The 16,856-nt window shown below is 55.9% G+C and overlaps 1 protein-coding gene across 1 annotated transcript in view; it reads left to right on the plus strand.

Moving 5' to 3' along the window:
- The window catches only part of PDE2A (phosphodiesterase 2A, cGMP-stimulated), a 63,720-nt gene that overhangs the window by 10,146 nt on the left and 36,718 nt on the right, over nucleotides 1-16,856 (plus strand). Inside the window, exon 4 of the mRNA XM_014540373.1 lies at nucleotides 1,646-1,707. Within this exon, the coding sequence (XP_014395859.1) occupies nucleotides 1,646-1,707 (62 nt within the window). The remainder of the gene's footprint in view (nucleotides 1-1,645; nucleotides 1,708-16,856) is intronic.

Below are 16,856 nucleotides of genomic sequence, written 5' to 3' on the forward strand. Positions count from 1 at the left end.
GGGGGATTATGGAGGAGCTTTGGATGCCTAGCTGAGGCTCCCGCATCCTGTCTACCTTCCCCAGGCGTGAAGTTGGAGACAAGGAACCAGAGGGCGAGGGGCAGTTGGGGAACCAAGTGAAGCTAGCTGCCCCTCTCAAGGACGGAGAGGGGCTGTCCAGGCAGCGCAGGGGTGATCACCAGAGGCCGTGTGGAAAAGCAGGCTCAGGCTGTGGACAAAGGGATGGGCCGTGGGGTCAGGCACTGATCTCAGCCCTCGTCATTTCCTCCGCCGGACATGACTGGGTTAGCAGGGTCATCGCACAGAGGGAAGGAACCGGCCGGAGCCAGTGCTACGGGGGCCAGGCCCTACAGTGGACGCGGACACAGGGGCCACCTTGTCACGTGCTGACCTGCAGTTAGTCCCCCGTGGAGGCCCAGCCGTGTGGCCACAGTCATCTGGGAGATGGCCACATCTAGCCCATTGCTCTGCACACAGACATCCCCCCCGCCCCAAACCGCACCGTCGTCCTGGGCCAGGCTCAGGCCCAGCTGCAGGCATGGCTGAGCGGGGGACCCCCCACGACACAGGGACATGTGGGACAACCAGACACCCTGCCACAGCCACACCACAAGCATCCACACACCAGGTGCAGCTACTGTCGCCCCTGTGACCCGTGGATGCCAGCAGTCCTGGGCAGGCATCCAGGGCCTGGGTGAGAAGAGGGGCGCCAGGAGGGAACCAGCCCCCCATACTAGACTGTGCCCTCCCCCAGCTCGCTGAGTGCCTGAGGCTGTTTATTTCCTAGCAGGGATGGGTGTCTCATCCTCCCTCCCCCTCCCTGTCCCCACCACACGCTTCCAAAGCTGCCAAATCAAATCAGCCCCTGCGCCCGCGCCAGGCTGGCATGGCGGCCAGCAGCTGACGGGAACGAAGCCAGGCTCAGAATATCCCGCCGCCTGTGCCTGTCCCATGCTTGGGTGTGCTTGCTGGGTGGGGGTGGGGAGGGGCAGCCAGCCGGCCGGGCAGTGCCTCCCAGAGAGGCTGGGGTTTCTGGATGCCACCTGGCTGGTGGCGTCCTGGGGATCAGGTGAGCAGTCCCTGGTGTCCACCAGCATTCGCAGAGCTGTGCGAGTGGTACTGATGGGAGGCAGGGTGGGGGGTCCACTTGGAGCCCGGACAACTGGGCGCCAGGCTGGGGTTGGAGACTCACACACATGATCGTATACATTTAGGATTCACAGAAACCCTAGCTGGGAGCCCAACCCAGTGAACTATGTGAGCTGGACACTACAAATCCCATGTTATAGATGGGGAATCTGAGGCTTAGAGAGAGCTGGTGAAGTTCCCTGGAGAGAAGCAGAAATGGAGGGGGCCTGGGAATGGGTAGAAGTGTGGTGGATTCCTTTCTGAGGGACGCCTGGCTGCAAGAAAGAGCGGGGCCCTGTTCTCAGAGTTGAGGGGCAGAGAAAATGCCGGAGCTAGGGTGAAGCCAGGAGCGGGAGGGGAGTGTGGGGAGAGAGCAGGGTGCAATCAGGCTCGGCTCCCTGGACGCGGCTACCTGTGGACAAGAAGCCGGGTCTGCAGGGACTGGGTGGGGGAGCAGGCTGGGGAGAAGGGGAGAAGGACTGGCACACCTGAGCCCCTGGCCTTCTTGTCTCTGCAGCCAACCGGGACCTCCTTGCACAGCAGCCAGTGCCCCCAGGAAGTAGAGACGCCCGACTGGAGGTGAGAGCTCAGCAGAGGGAGGAATGGGTGGGCTCGAGGGGGCAGGGGCACAGGCTGGGATCAGTCTGAGCATTGCCCTGGCCCCTGGGAGAACTGGGAGGCTGGAGCCGAACCCAAGCCCCTCCCCTTCCAGCCTAGGGTCACCCCACACCAAGACCACCAACCCCACCCTATTCGTGCCTGGTGAGTCCCTCCCACTGAAGATTGGCCCTCCTCCCAGATCACCTGGGAGCCATTTCAGACTCCTCCCCCATCCTCCCCATCCCCATCCAACAGTTCTTGGTGGATTCTCTGCCCTGAGTATTGTGTGAGTTTCTCTCCTCTCCATCCTGCTGCCTGCCCCAGTCCCCAGCTCGTCACCTTCCCCCTGGACAGCTCACTGCTGTCTGCCTTTGGTTGTCCCCATCCTCCGTGTCGCAGCCAGAAGGATCTTTCTAACATACAAACCTGAGCTTGTCACTTTTCTGCTAAAAAATTCTCCATGTTACCCACCCGCCTGCTTCCTCTGCAGCCACAGCCAGGCCACAGTTCTCCCTTCATACATCCCCGCCTCCCAGAACCACTCCTGCTGGCCTCTTCCTGCCTCAGCTTCCCAAATCCTTCTGGGCTCAGCTCTAGCCTCCCCTCCTCCGGGAAGCCCTCCAGGCCCGCACTCCCTCCTCCGAGCTCTCCTGTCCAGGCAGTCCGATCCTGGGGCATTCTGCTCTCTGTGCCGTTAGCGCCCCCTGTTCTCCATTACGTGACTCTGTATGTCTTCGCCTCTGAACTGTGAGCTCCTTGAGCCTGGGGACTGTGCTTTTTTTCACGCCTGAATCTCAGGGAGTGCATTTGCTTTGAACTGAGGGCTGCCATCCCAGCCCCGGACCGTGCCTTTGGGTGCCTCTTCGGAATCTTCAGTGCTCAGAGGGGCCTGGAGAGACAGAAATGGGGTGGCCTGGGGACAGTGAAGATGGGCATGGAGGAGGGGTGTGTGTAAAAAGGGCCAAGCAGCAAGGCCAGCAGGGGCCCACATTTGTGCCCGGTCCTGGCGAGAGGAAGGGGAAGCTGCTGCTGGATCAGCCCCCGCCCTGTGCCTGGAGCTTTAGACACATTTCCCTGTTTAACCTCACAGCCGCCCTCTGAGCAGGGGCTGCTGTTCTCCTTTCGTATTTGGGGGGAGCTGAGGCCTATGGGGTCACACAGTGAGTGAGTCGGGCAGGACTGTGAGTGGAGCCCAGATGTGTCTCCTGCCCAACCTCGCTCTCTCCCTGCCCTCGGTAAGCCCGGGAAAGAAGACACCCACACAGGGCCTGGGGCACAGGGGGTCAGCATGGCTCCCTGCTGGGACATGGGGCCAAGCCCTGAGAATGTCCCTACAGCTGGGAGCTGGGGAAGGGGGTGGAGAGTCATTATTAATTTATTTATGGCTGTGGCATTCCCCGTGGGGCGGGGCTCCCCCAAGAGCTGGGACAGATGGCGTTCCTGGGAGCCCGCAGTGTCTCAGCAGCCGCTGCCACCCGCCAGGAGAGACTGTATTTGTCATCCTCCCAGGAAGCCATGAAGGGAGAGGGCTTTGGAGAAGCTGGGACCTTCCTGGGCAAAGGGCCCTGAGAGAGGGAGCCGGGCCCAGCCTCCCTGTCTATCCTCTGCACAGCCCCCTTTGCCTGAGCCCTTGGCCCTGCTCCTGGCAAGTTCACGTTCTGCCCTCCTCCCAGCCCTGCCAAGCTTCACCCTTGCCATGGGGCCTCTCTGGGTCATTCAGTCTCTTTCTCTCTGTTCTCTCCCCACCTTTCCTTTGTCTGAGTCCTGCTGCCCCTCCTAAGACCAAGGATCTTAGGCTATAAGGCCCTCAGCTCTCAGCTCTCCTGCCCCTCCGCCCCCCAATCCCTAACCCACACCCACCCAGAAGATGGCAGGTGTCTGCCTGACCTCTTGGCAGAGCCTACTCTATTTCTGGGTGTGGTTAGCACCCCATCCTGAGTGCCCAGGCCCATGCTCAGCCCTGCTGGGAGAGACAGGTTGCCACCCTTGGCATAGAAAGGACAGGACTGGAGAGAGTAGGGACCCTAAGGAGCTGCCCAGACTATAGGGACAGCTGGAGGGAAAGAGGGAAGAGGCATGGGGAGACAATGAGGAGCCCTCCAGTCACGGTGGCGGCTGGAGAGACAAGATGGCCATAATAGAGAACAGTCTATGGGGTCAAATGGGCATGAGTTCAAGTTCACCACTTCCTAGGTGTGTGAACTTGGGCCAGTCCCTTAACCTGCCTGGGCATCCGTTTCCTCACCTGTCAAGCGGATAAGAAGCTCCATCATTGTTGGACTTAATAATCACCTATTAGACATAATCAAGAAATGCCGCTGGGAGAAGTCACCAGGGCAGTGTTGTGATGTGCCTGCCCACAGCAGGTCCTCAAGAGTGAGCACCTTGGAGCCAGGACTAGGCTGTGAACTGTGAGACGGGGTGCACTGCAGGGCTGAGCTGGGGTTCATGAAGGTTCTGTGGGCACCGCACGTTCCCCTGGCACTGGCAGCATGACAGCCAGGGGAGCAGGGCAGCCAGCGCCATCCCCACCTACCAGGGTGTGTCAGCTCAGCATACCCTCTGGGTTGGCTCCCTGGCTCCTGTGCCAGCTGGCCAGTCTAGGGGAGGGCTCTCTGGGTTCAGCCTGAGTCCTCCTCTGGGGCCAGGGTCATACTCCCTCTGGATGTCAGGGCTGAGGCTGCTCACGTAGTGAACGGAGCACACTGGGTCCCTGCCCGCGGCGCTGGCTCTCAGGGCCCAGACAGGCAGACAGGGGCCTGGGAGCCCTATGGGGTGAGGGCGGGGGAGAGGCGGACACAGGCCAGGGCACAGGTCTCTACACTAAGCACCCAAATGCTCTGCCCAGCACTGGCTCCTCTACTGCTGCCCATGGATAAGTAAAGACCATACCCCTTGGCATGGCATTGCCAGCCCTGCCCGCTGGGCCCCTCATGTCCGCCCTTTACTCCTAGACATGGCAGTACTCACTCCTCTGGACATCCGCTCTTCCTGGCCTCCCTGCCTTTACTCCTACTGATCCCTCTCTCTGGAGTGATTTTTTTTATTTGTTTCTTTATTTATTTTCAACCAGTACTCCAGATAAGATGTCACCTCCTCTGTGAAGTCCTCTCAGATTGCTCTCTCCACACCAGATCAAGTCAGTCTCTCCTCTTTCCAGGTCACTCACAGCCCCCAAGCTTCTCTAAGCTTAGAGTCAGGTAACTCGTTACCCCGTGTGGTTATCTGCCCTTTCCCATGCAGTTACACACACCTTCGTGTAGGAACCAAGGCTGCCTCCTTTGTCTCTCCTGGACCTACCTGGGGCCTGGCATAAGCCTCGTATATAGTCGGTGCTCAATAAATGTTTCTTGATTGAATGAGGATGATTGTGAGGGGGTTGGAGTAGGTACAAGAAGGAGGCAGTTGCTGGGTTGGTGGCAGTCTTGGAGACCTGCTGGTGGAGGAAGCCTTGGACCTTCGAAGGATGGGGAGGGTCAAGGCCATTGACTGATGAGGCCAGAGATCAGGTGGATAGTCAGAGAGTCCATGTGGTCAGCTGCTGACAGAACCAGCTGAGGGCCACAAGGACCAGCACAGGACTGGGGACAGCAGAGAGAGGAGCCTGGAACAAGGACTCAGACCGGGAAGGGGCTGCAAAGGCCTGGCTCGGTGCTGAGAACCAGCTCCAAAACCTCTCTGCCCTGGGTCCTGGGCGAAGGACCACTTGGCCTCAGAGTCTGGGCTGAGGCTGAGGTTACCGATGGTGAGTGAGTGGGTCCAGCATGGTGAGATGGTGATAGTAGGGCCAGGAGCCAGGGGTCGTGTAAGGTAGGAGTGCCAGGGGGTGAGAAAGGCTTCGTGGGGGAAAGGCGCAGCTTGTACAAGGGCATGTGGCTGCCCTGCCGGGTCTCTCTGGGATGACGGTCACCATGCCACCGGAGCCCACCCAGGTGACTCGGCTGGGGACATTGGATGAGGCTGGAAGGGCTGCTGAAGGCAGGCCTTTTCACGTCCATATTTAAAAGTTGTGCCCTAACTGGTTTGGCTCAGTGGATAGAGCGACGGCCTGCGGACTCAAGGGTCCCAGTTTTGATTCCAGTCAAGGGCATGTATCGTGGTTGCGGGCACATCCCCAGTGAGGGGTGTGCAGGAGGCAGCTGATCGGTGTTTCTCTCTCATCAATGTTTCTAACTCTCTATCCCTCTCCCTTCCTCTCTGTAAAAAATCAATAAAATATATTTAAAAAATAAATAAATAAAATAAAAGTTGTGAGTGCTTCCAACTGGCAGATGTGCCAGCCTCCTCCTGAATTCCCCACATCAGGAGCAAGTGGCCTCAATGATGCCCCCTGGCCCCCAAGGGGCTGCTGCCAACAACTTAGCATGGCATCTGGCATCCACAGGGGCTCTGAGGCCCTGCCATCTGTCTGTGCCCACCTGTTGGGCTGTACAGGCCTGGGGTGTGCAGGCACTTGGGCCCAGGGAGGCGGTCTCAGCTGCCACTCCAGCTTGTCTCTCTGCCTGTCTGTTCATCTGTCTGTTCATACCCCTGATGAACTGAGGACAAGGCAGAGATGGGCAGACACAGGTCCTGCCATCCTCTGCCCACCTGTTGTGGCTCAGTGATTGAGCATCCACCTATGAACCAGGAGGTTACAGTTCGATTCCTGATCAGGGCACATACCCGGGTTGCAGGCTGGATCCCAGTGTGGGGCGTGCAGGAGGCAGCCAGTCAATGATTAATGATTCTCTCTCATCATTGATGTTTCTCTCTCTCCTCTCTCTCTCTCTCTCTCTCTCCCTCTCTCCCTTCTCTCTGAAATCAATAATTTTTTTTTTTTTTAAGAGAAGGCTCCTCTGAAGAGGAGGCATCAAGCACCAGGGATTTACACCTTTTTTTTTTTTTAAGAGAAGGCTTCTCTGAAGAGGAGGCATCAAGCACCAGGGATTTACACCCAGAGAAGCCACAAGCTGAGACTGGGTGAGGCTGTGGCAGGCCAAGGCCCAGGGAGGTCTGGCCAGTTTCAGGCTTGGAATGAAGGCTCAGAGAGAGCGAGGGGCTGGCTCAGAGGCACACAGCAGGCCGGAGGCAGTGCTGGGCTAGATGCTTTGGGCTCAGGATGAGGTTCCTCTGCCTGACCCTTCCCCCACCACCCTGCCTGGCCCTTGGCTGTAAACACAGAGAGAACAAGTTCCGTTTCTCGGGAAATATTTATCTCGGGCCGTGTGGGGAGCGTGTGCTGGCCTCTGCATGTCCTTCCTGCGGGCTGACCTGGGGCAGGAGGTGAGGGGCTTGGCAGCTGTTGGGGGCAATCCGTGGGGCCCTGAAGGCAGGCAGGAAGGGCGCGCCCCGAGGCTCCTGCTGCCAGAACCGGAATGCTGGCCTGGAGGAGAGGAGTGCGCTGATAGGAGAGAAATTGATTTCTCTCCAAATCCCACAACGTAACCTCCTTTCTCGTGTTCCTATCTTCATCCTTGTCAGCCCTGCGCTTCAGGTTCCTGCTCCGAGCCTTTGCTCCTGTCTGGTGACCCCACCTGGGATGTCTTTTCTTCTTCCTCGGATTTCCAGCTCTCAGCTGGCTTCCTCTGGGAAGCCTTCCCTAACGCTCTAACCCCTTAACCCTTTGTCCTTCCCTGTCCACTGTCTGTTCCCCTCCTCTGGCTCCCAGCGGCTTCAGGCTGAGCCCCTAGACCAGCTAAGGTCTTGTCCCAAGCTAGTCAGACCATGTAGTCGGCTTCTTCCAAGCTGCCCACAGGTGCCCCTCCTGGGAAACCCAGGCCGGGGCGCTCTGGGCGTGGGGCAGTGGGCTGAGACTGGGGGACTGGAAGGGGAAAATCCCATGGGTCCAGCCAGAATGAGGGGGCAGAGGGACCCAGGGCTCCTGCTGGCCAGCTCTGGGCTTGGGCTGTGTGTCCCAGGCTGGGCCAGGCTTGACGGGGGCCCTGACAACAGGAAATCCTTAGAGGAACAAGCAGTGGCTGAGGACTTTGAGCACAACAACAGGAAACAACCTTGACATGGGCAGCAGCTCTGACGACTGCCCTGCGGGGTTGGGGAGAGGGGAGCTTGTGGGGCCAGAGTGATGTCGAGGTGACACTGAGACTGATGGTGGGGCAGTGGGCGTTCTTCTGAGTGTGTGACACGGAGCTTGTGCCATGTGATAGCAAATGTGACCTCAATCATGGGATACTGAGTGGAGAGTGGGTGAGTCACTGAGTGTGACACTGGGGGTGGACACTGAGCGGTAGTGATACCACGTGTAACGCCACTTGTGGAAGACCGTGTGAGACAGTCGATGTGTCACCGAGTGTACGACATGGTGATACTGTGTGACTCTGTGTTGCTGAGTGATAGCAAGTGTGTGGCCCTGAGGGTGTGACATCATGAGGATCAAATATGTAAACATGGATGAATGACACTGTGCAATAGTAGGTGTGGTCCTGAGTTTGTGGTCCACGTGTCTGACACTGAATTGTGAAGCTGAGTGTGTGCCCAAGCATAGGCTAGAGCAGTGATGGCGAACCTGTGACACGCATGTCAGAGGTGACACGCGAACTCATTTTTTTGGTTGATTTTTCTTTGTTAAATGGCATTTAAATATATAAAATAAATATCAAAAATATAAGTCTTTGTTTTACTATGGTTGCAAATATCAAAAAATTTCTATATGTGACACGGCACCAGAGTTAAGTTAGGGTTTTTCAAAATGCTGACACGCCGAGCTCAAAAGGTTCGCCATCACTGGGCTAGAGTGAGGCTGTGTGCAGCGAGGGTGTGACATGGCATGGGATCAGGGTGTGTGGCGCTGTGTGTGATGGTTGTGATGATGTGATGTGTGAGCACGTGGCACTGTGTGTGACGCTGTCATGGGAAGACCCCGGTGAGTTCAGGCAGGGGGGTGACACTGTTCAGTTTATGATTTTGAAGGATTTTGAAGGATTGCTCAGGCTGCAGAGTGTGTGGGGGAGGAGTTGGAAGGGCTGAGAGGAGGTGGCCAGACAAGTTGGAGGCTACTGCAGCCCAGGCAGTGGAGCCTGGGCTAAGGGGAGTGGAGAGGAGTTGGAGAGAGATGGATGGACTCTGGAGATATTTGGAAGGTAGAAACGACAGAACTTGCTGATGAGCGAGAGGAAGAGCCAGAGGGAAAATGGAGGATGGCTCCCAGGTTTCTCACTTGAAGAACCAAGCGATGGGTGGAGGAGGTGTTACTGAGATGGTGAAGACTGGGGGAGGGCCAGGATCAGTGAGACGGGAGAGAGCAAGGAGGCAGAAATGGAGAGTCCTGTTTTGGACATAAGTCGAACACGCAGGTGAAGATGTCCAGTGGGCGGCAGAGGCCAGGCGGGGGATATATTTGGGAGTTGGCAGCCATAGCTGGTTTATTAAATCATGGATCTGGCTGGGACGACCCAGGCAGAGGTGAGGACTGAGCCCTAAGCCCTGAGCCCTGCCTACTCCAGCATCTAGAGGCCGGTAGGTATGAAGGAGCAGCAAAGAGACAGAGGAGGAGTGGCCAGGGAGGCGAAGGTGTGGTCAGGAGTAGAGGGGAGGGGTTCAAGGTGGGAGGATGCTGCTGCCCTGTGGTAAGGTGGGGATGGGGAGGCTGTGGGACTGGGCATGTGCACCAATCTGCCTGACAAGAACTGTCAGTGACAAGGTGGGGCCAGAAGCCAGATGGCCTGGGCAGATGGTGAGGGCAAAGTGAAGACAGAGCGTAGTCAGCCCTTTGAAGCGTTGGGTGGTGAAGGGATGCAGAGAAGGGGGGTGGACGCTGGAAAGAGGTGTGAGGTCAAGGGAGAGTGAATTTTTTTTATTATGGACTATTTTAAACACAATAATGGAGAGAATAATACAATAAACTTGCCACATGCCCGTCACCCAAATTAAACAGTTATCAAGATTTGAGTACATTTAGTTCATCTATCCCTCCTTCCTCTTTCTTTCCTAAAGTACTTTATTTAAAATGTTTAAGTTGTGGTAAAATGTACATAGCCTAAAAATTACCGTCGTAACCATTTCTAAGCGAATGGTTCAGTCATGTTAAATATGCTCACATTGACGTGTAACCAGTCTCATCCTGCAAAACAAAACTTACCCCATTAAAAACTCCCCTCTCCCCACCGCTGGCCACCACCATTCTACTTTTTCAGACAGTATTTGTCCTTTTGTGACTGCCTTATTTCACTTTGCGTATTGCTGTCAAGATTCATCCATGTTGTTGCCTGTATCAGAATTTCCTTCATTTTTGAGACTTAATAATATTCTATTGTATATATGGGATGTCCCAAAAATGTATACACACTTTAACAGCTGATAACTCACTTAATATTCACTCCTTTTCAGGTTTAACTGAATTGAAATAATGGGTGAAGCCAGACTAAGCTTTGGACAAAAAAAAAAAATTATCCCAAAGTGCCACTAGACTTCTTTTTTATGGGGACACATAAAAGATAAAGTTTACTGTACAAAACCAGCAACAGTCGGTAAATTGAAGGCACACAAATAGAGAATGAAATGATGCTTGATGTTTGCGATCCCATTGCTTCGAGTCATCAGCAGTGCCTGGACCAGAACGGTCATCAGTTTGAAAACAGACATGGACCAAAAAAATTATTCATTTCTGTAGATTCTCTTAAATTTTGAAAATGAACTGGATGTGGATAAACACTGATTTTATAATCATTCAAAGTGTGTGCACACTTTTGGGACACGCTGTATGCACCACATTTTGTTTATCCGTTCGTCCATTGGTGAGCAGGGGGGCTGCTCCCACCTTTGGGCTGTTGCGTATTATGCTGCTATGAACATAGATGTGCAAATATCTCTTCAAGATTATGCTTTCAATTCTTTCAGATAGATATACCCAGAAGTGGAATTGCTGGATCCCAGGGAGATTTTATTTAAAATGTTTGAGGAGCACCATACCGCGTCTGACAGCAGTGCTACCTGTTTACATTCCCATCAGTGGTGTGCCCGGGGGGTTTCCGTTTCTCCACATCCTCAGCAGCACTTGTTATTTTCTGGTTTTTATTTTTGATGGCAGCCTCCTAATGGGTGTGGGGTGGCACCTCATAGTGGTTTTGATTTGCATTTCCCTAATGATTAGTGATGTTAAGCATCTTCCGCACGTGCTTCTCGGGCATTTGTATATATCTTCTTTAGAAAAATGTCCATGCAAGTCCTTGGCCCATTTTTAAACTGGGCCGTTTGTTTGTTTTATGGATGAGTTGTAGGGCTTTTAAAGAACGTATTCTGACTATTAACCCTGCATCACATAAAAGGTTTGCAAATATTTTCTCCCACTTCATAGGTTGCTTTGCTGAAGTATTTTAAAGTAAATCCCAGACATCATGTCATTTCATCAAAGATGGATTTTATTAGGGTCAGAAGGTCCTGAATGACACTGAAATGTGACCGTGCAACTCAGAGCCAGCTCGGAACTGGGTGTACGGTGCTGTGTGAGGGGGCTCTGTGGGCTTTGGGAGCATGGTGTGTGACTGGGGATCGGGCACCCTGAGTGCGGGTGGGAGTGATGGTCTCACTGTGTGAGGCCTGTACTCCGGTGATGTGTGACATGTGGACACCGTGGGGGACTATGGGACATGACACAGGAAGGTGACAGCAATCGTGTCCCTGGGTGCCGTCCTGGGGGGATGAGCGGGACACAGAGTGAGACAGTGTATGGGAGTGTATGTGGATGTGCCGTAGGTGACGTGTGTGTGTGTGTGTGTGTGTGTGTGTGTGTGATCCATGTTGGACTAGCCCCAGCCGCAGCTGCTGACCATCAGGGGGAGGACAGACAGCACGGAGTGGACAAGGACAAATGCCTGGTGGGGACAGAAATGGTGCCTGGGTCCAAGCTGGAGCGAGGCCCCCTCCTTCCTCTGAACTCCCAGGGAAGGTCTCCTGGAGGCAGGACGGGAGCAGGTCAGTGGGAGGCCGTGGGTACCGGGGAAGAGCAAGGGTGGGAGTGTCAGACAGCCCTGTCTGGCTCTGACAGTTAGCAATCGTTTTGTCTTTGGGCCTCAATTCCCTCAAGTGGAAAATGGGGCTGTTGGGAGGATTATATGAAATAGTGCTTTTAAATGAACAGCACCCGGCGCTAAGCACATGCTCAATGGTCTCTTGAGGAGCGCCGTTCCTCACATCCTTCGGCCCAGGCACCTGGAGTGAGGGGAGCGAGTGGTGTGCAGAGGGGTCACTGAATGACTGATATCGTATTCTCCTGTGCCCACAACCCTTTTGTCCCTGCTCACACTGTCAGCACCTCCCCCCTCGCTCCCACACCCTCCCCTCCAGGCTCCTGCCGTCTTCACCCGCTGTCAGCCTCCAGCCCAGGCTCCTACAGCCTCATTCAATTAGGCCGATGCAATTTACTGAAGAAAAAACCCATAATTTGGTTAATCACACCACTAGGGGATCTGGCCAGGCTGGGGAGGAGGGGGTGGGTCCTAACAGCTGAGGGCACAGGTCTCGATGTGCCTGTCTCTCAGGACCCCACCCACTCCCTTGGACTCCCTTTGGACTCCATTTAGGAGCCAGCAGAGTTCAAAGCTTGGGTCTCCCCAACTCCAACTACAGAGAGAGGTTTTGAAACAGCTTGGACTGACCAGGGTCACTTGTGCCCTGGGAGGGTCCCTGGTCTTTCCTATGCCTCAGTCTCCCCATCTGACAATGGACCAGGGGAGGAGGGGGTCTCTGAGCCTCCAGCCAGCCCAGCTGGACTTTACAGCCCAGGTCTGCTCAGCCCCTCTCATGGCTTCAGGAAGGCCTTCCTTCTCTTGGGCTTTGGGGATGGAGGGGTAGAGCATGGTTCGGAGGGGGTGGGTGTCCTCAGAGCCTCATCTGGAACAGGTCCACCCAGGGCCAGCGTCAGGGACCCTGTAGACCCGGGCTGCACACCTGGATGGGGCAGGAAGAATGGGCTGCTGATTCTTGGACACCTGAGGGCCGCTGCTTCTAACCTCGCAGGTTGTACCTTGCACAGGGGCTCCCACAGAGGTGGGCGGCACTGACACCCAGCCCGCTTCCCCCACTGCCAGTCCTTGCCCCTGAGGGCTGCATTTGCCCAGGGGGTTGAGCTCACCTCTTTCTAACTTGCTCAGAGGTGGCCTAGTCCCCTGCTGGGAGCCAGCTTAGGCAGGACTTGTGTGGTTCCCGTCTTCTCAGCAGTGCTGGGAGAAGGCACCATTTTATAGATGAGGAAACTTAGCCCAAGAAGGTTAAAGACCCGTCCAGTGCCACGCAGGTGACGTGTGCAGAGGTAACGGGGGAACCTGGGGAAGGAGAATCAGACCCACCACGTGCACTGATGCCAACACTCTCAGCCATGCACTCAGCCACTTATTTGGAGTCAAAACCAGCCACGGGTACACACCCTCCCTCAGACAGCTGCACACTCACAGGGCACACCCAGGCTCACATAGACACAGACACAGGCTGTGACAGACACAGCACACACAGACGGCTCATGCACAGATGTGGACACAGGGGTGCTCACACATTCACACTCACACACATTCTCCTACAGAATCCCAGACCCACGTGCTTTCACACAGACATTCTCCTAGTGACTCAAGGGACATAGTCTGCTTGGTCACATGATGGCCCCAGGGACATGCTTTATGGACGACTAATGGGCAGGTCACACATGTGCTTAAGTCTCCAGCAAAGCAGGAGCTCCCAGGGAGTGAGAGAAAAGGTCAGTTTTGATGAGTGCATCAGTTTCGATGGGAGCATCCGGAATTTGGCAATCGAAAGAAGTCATACAAAAGCGATTTTAATTTTCAGTTCCAAGACAAAACTTATACAAGGTCTGTGGGGGCATCGTCATGGTTTTGGGCTGTGTTTCGGGTTTCTATAGGATTTGCACAGCTTCACAGGCACAACAATGGCATGAGATCTCCTGGGCTCACGTGTTTACCCAGCCCTGAGGTGTGTGTGTGTGTGTGTGTGTGTGTGTGTGTGTGTGTGTGTGTGTGCGCCTGCTCCGTGGCTCCCGGATCCTGGGATGTGAGGAGAGAGTAGGGAGAAGTTCCAGAGACTCCGGATGTTTGTTCTCTGGCTTCCTGGGCCCTCCAAAGGCAAATAACTTTGAATGCCAGGCTGCTTGCCAGGGTGGGGTGGGCGGGGTGGTGGGTTGTGTGAGGAGCCTGCCCCTGCCTCTGAGCCCTGCTGATGGGGACCCTGCACAACGATGCAGCATGACCGAGGTCCATGGCCAGCTCCGGTGGGCTCACGGGCCCACCACCTCCCCTCTCCGTGGCTCAGTGCCCCCATCTAGAGAATGGGGGCAAGGAGGAGATGGGACTGGATGGGCTCTCCTCTGGAGTCTGAAATTGAGAGAGACTCCAGGCCTAGGGTGCAGAAGAGAAAACCCAAGCTGGGGTGGAGAGAGGGTGGGGCCAGTAGGATCCAGATTTCAGGGCAGGGTGCAGGGCCCCGGAGCCTGCAGTGTCTTTCTACCATATCCCCTTCCCTGGGCCTCAGTGCTACCCTCTGCTTAGTGCCAGAGGCTCAGCCCTTGCTGATCTGCCCAGAAACAGTGCAGGGAGGCGAACACTGGAGGGCAGGACCAGGGGAGCAGAATAGCACAGCGAGGACTGGGCACTAGAGCAGGTGGACTAGGGACAGTCCTGGAAGGACAGGAGGGAGAAGAGAGGACATCCCAGTGCAGGAGATGGAAATGAAGTGGCCCAGGCCTGGAGGTGGGAGGGGCGAGGAGGTGCGGGACTAAGGCTGGAGAGGTGGGAAGAGGCTCCAGCTTGGGAGCCTGGATCGTGGGAGTCACAGGAACAGCAGTAGTGCTGTCCAGGTGCTTAGAGCTTTACAAACAGCTCCCAGCAAGGCCTGGGCGCTGAGGGCCTGTCCTGGGCGCAGGCGCCATGACATTCTTATGCGAGGGAGGGACACAGTCAGACCGACATTGGATTGCAGGTAGGGATGGGGGCAACTCATAGAGGTTTCACTCTGGGGGACATCGTGGATGGGAGCCCAGAGGCAAGGGCATGCCTGAGATGAACGCTGCCCCCAGATTCCTCACGCCAACCCCCAATACAGAGGGCTATTCTTAGGAGCAACACATTCCTGCAGGGCAGGGAGCAGGAGGGTGGCCAGCACTTAGTCTAGAGGGAAAGGGTGGACCCCATTTCTTCCAGATCTGGCTTGGTCTTCAGGGACTTCCCCTCAGTGGGCGAGGGGCAGGAGGCTATATGACCCTGGCCATGTGACCCTCCCCAACCCCTGTCCCCAGGGTCTGTCCCTCTGTCTCTGAATTGGTTCTTGTCTATCAAAGTCTCTTTCTCATACTCCCCCCAACTCCCCCCCGCCAGGATTTGGGGAACAGCTGGGCTGGGCCAGGCCCTGAAGATAGAGCCAAATACAGTCATGAAACTGAGCAGTGAGGCAGTGGGAGAGACACATGACACAGAAGAACAGACAGCAAGAGGGACAAACATGGAGAATCCAGGGAGACTGAGAGACAGAAACAGACGGGGACAGCCAAGCTCACCAAGACCTTTCCCCAGGGCACACACTACCTGGCAGCCCCCCTGCCCTGCCCCTGCCTCGTCCCTTGCACACCCTTGGGGACAGGGAGCTCACCCTTCCCTACGGCTTAGGCTTGTCTTTTGTGGTATGACTGACTCAGAGCAAGCTTACATCTGCCTCCTTGTGACTGCCCGCTGTGCCTAACTGCCCACATGGACCCCTGGCCAGGAGTCTAGGACGATAAGGCATCAGGTGCAAGATGAGTGGGACAGCAGGGATGAAGAGATGCTGGTGGAGTGCCCTGGGAGGCACGGTGGCATGGAGGAGAGTGTGGGCAGTGGGGATGGAGGCGCTACTGGCTCTGTCGTGTGGAGGCAGCTGAAGGTGGGGAGGGTGCAGGAGGAGCCCTGAGCCTGTCCTGGTCCGCTTGATCTGAGGTCTGCCTCTTGGGCCGTTTCCCCCTCCCCTCACCCAGTTCTGCCCACTCTGGCTGCTCCCTTATCCCCTCCTTTCCTGACCTCAGCCCTGTGCTGGGGACTGAGGGATCCCAGTGAGCCAGGCCTTCAGAGATCTGAGTGCTCACACAATTCCTTCCTTCTCTCCCCAACTTCTTTCCCCTTCCCATCCCTCATCCACCCCCAAACCTGGGACAATCAGGAGGCCATTTTGGAGGAGACAGAAGCTAAGTAGAAGCTGAGACCGGCTTAGAGAGGATGAACCTGGGAGGAACTAGTTGTGACTCCTAGAGGGGACCAGCTCATTAAGGTGGGGACACGGGGGCGGGGGGGGGCGGCGCCAGGACTGGGCTCAGGTGTATTCTACAGTGCACGTGTCTCCAGTGTGGCTCGGAGGCTGGAGACGCGGCCCTGTTGGAGTAACAACTGAAGCTGGAGTCTGCGAAGGGTGGGAGGAGGGAGGAGGATCGGTGAGGGGAGGGGAAATAAAGGAGGAAGGAGAGGAAGAGAAAGATAGGGGGGAGGGAGGCCCTTCCACATGCCCTGGTCCAAAGCGGGGCCCGCTGTCCCACCAGATGGCCCCAGTGTCGTATCTCACGCTCTCCCCTCGGCACCTCCTCTGGGACCTTCCCTGAGAAGGCTCCCTCCTGCACTTGCTGCCAGAGAACGGGGCGTCCTCTCCTCTCTCACCCTTAACCTCCTCACCTAGAAAATGGGTTGGTCAAGCAGGCACCTACCTGCCAGCATTTGTGGCAGGATTAGAGATAGTGCCTGTCCCTGGGTCTTAAATTGTGGCCTCTGGGCCAGCAGCACCCTCATCATCTACGAATGTTTTGGAAATGGGAATTCTTGGCCTCATCCCAGACTCACTGCACGGGAAACCCTGGAGGTGGAGCCTGGCAATCTGCATGGCAACAAGCCCTCAGAGGATTCACATTCAAGTGTGAGAACCACTGGTGGGCACTTCTAGCCACAGTAGGTGCTTGAGAACGCTGCCTTCCCTTTCCCAAAGCCATGCAAGCAGGGCACTGACATTTGAGCTTGTCCAGCTGTGTCTTGGGTCTCTCTCCTTCTGGTTCCTTCCGATCCAGTCACAGAGGGTCACCAAGCCTCTCTCCTCCATTCTCCTGCTGCTGGTCCAGCTCAGCCTTGTTGAGGGGAGGCCTGGAGCTGTAAGATCTTAGTTCTCCTGGGCAGCTCTTC

The sequence above is a fragment of the Myotis brandtii genome, unplaced genomic scaffold, assembly GCF_000412655.1.
Source record: "Myotis brandtii unplaced genomic scaffold, ASM41265v1 scaffold244, whole genome shotgun sequence".
In the NCBI taxonomy this organism is placed as follows: domain Eukaryota; kingdom Metazoa; phylum Chordata; class Mammalia; order Chiroptera; family Vespertilionidae; genus Myotis; species Myotis brandtii.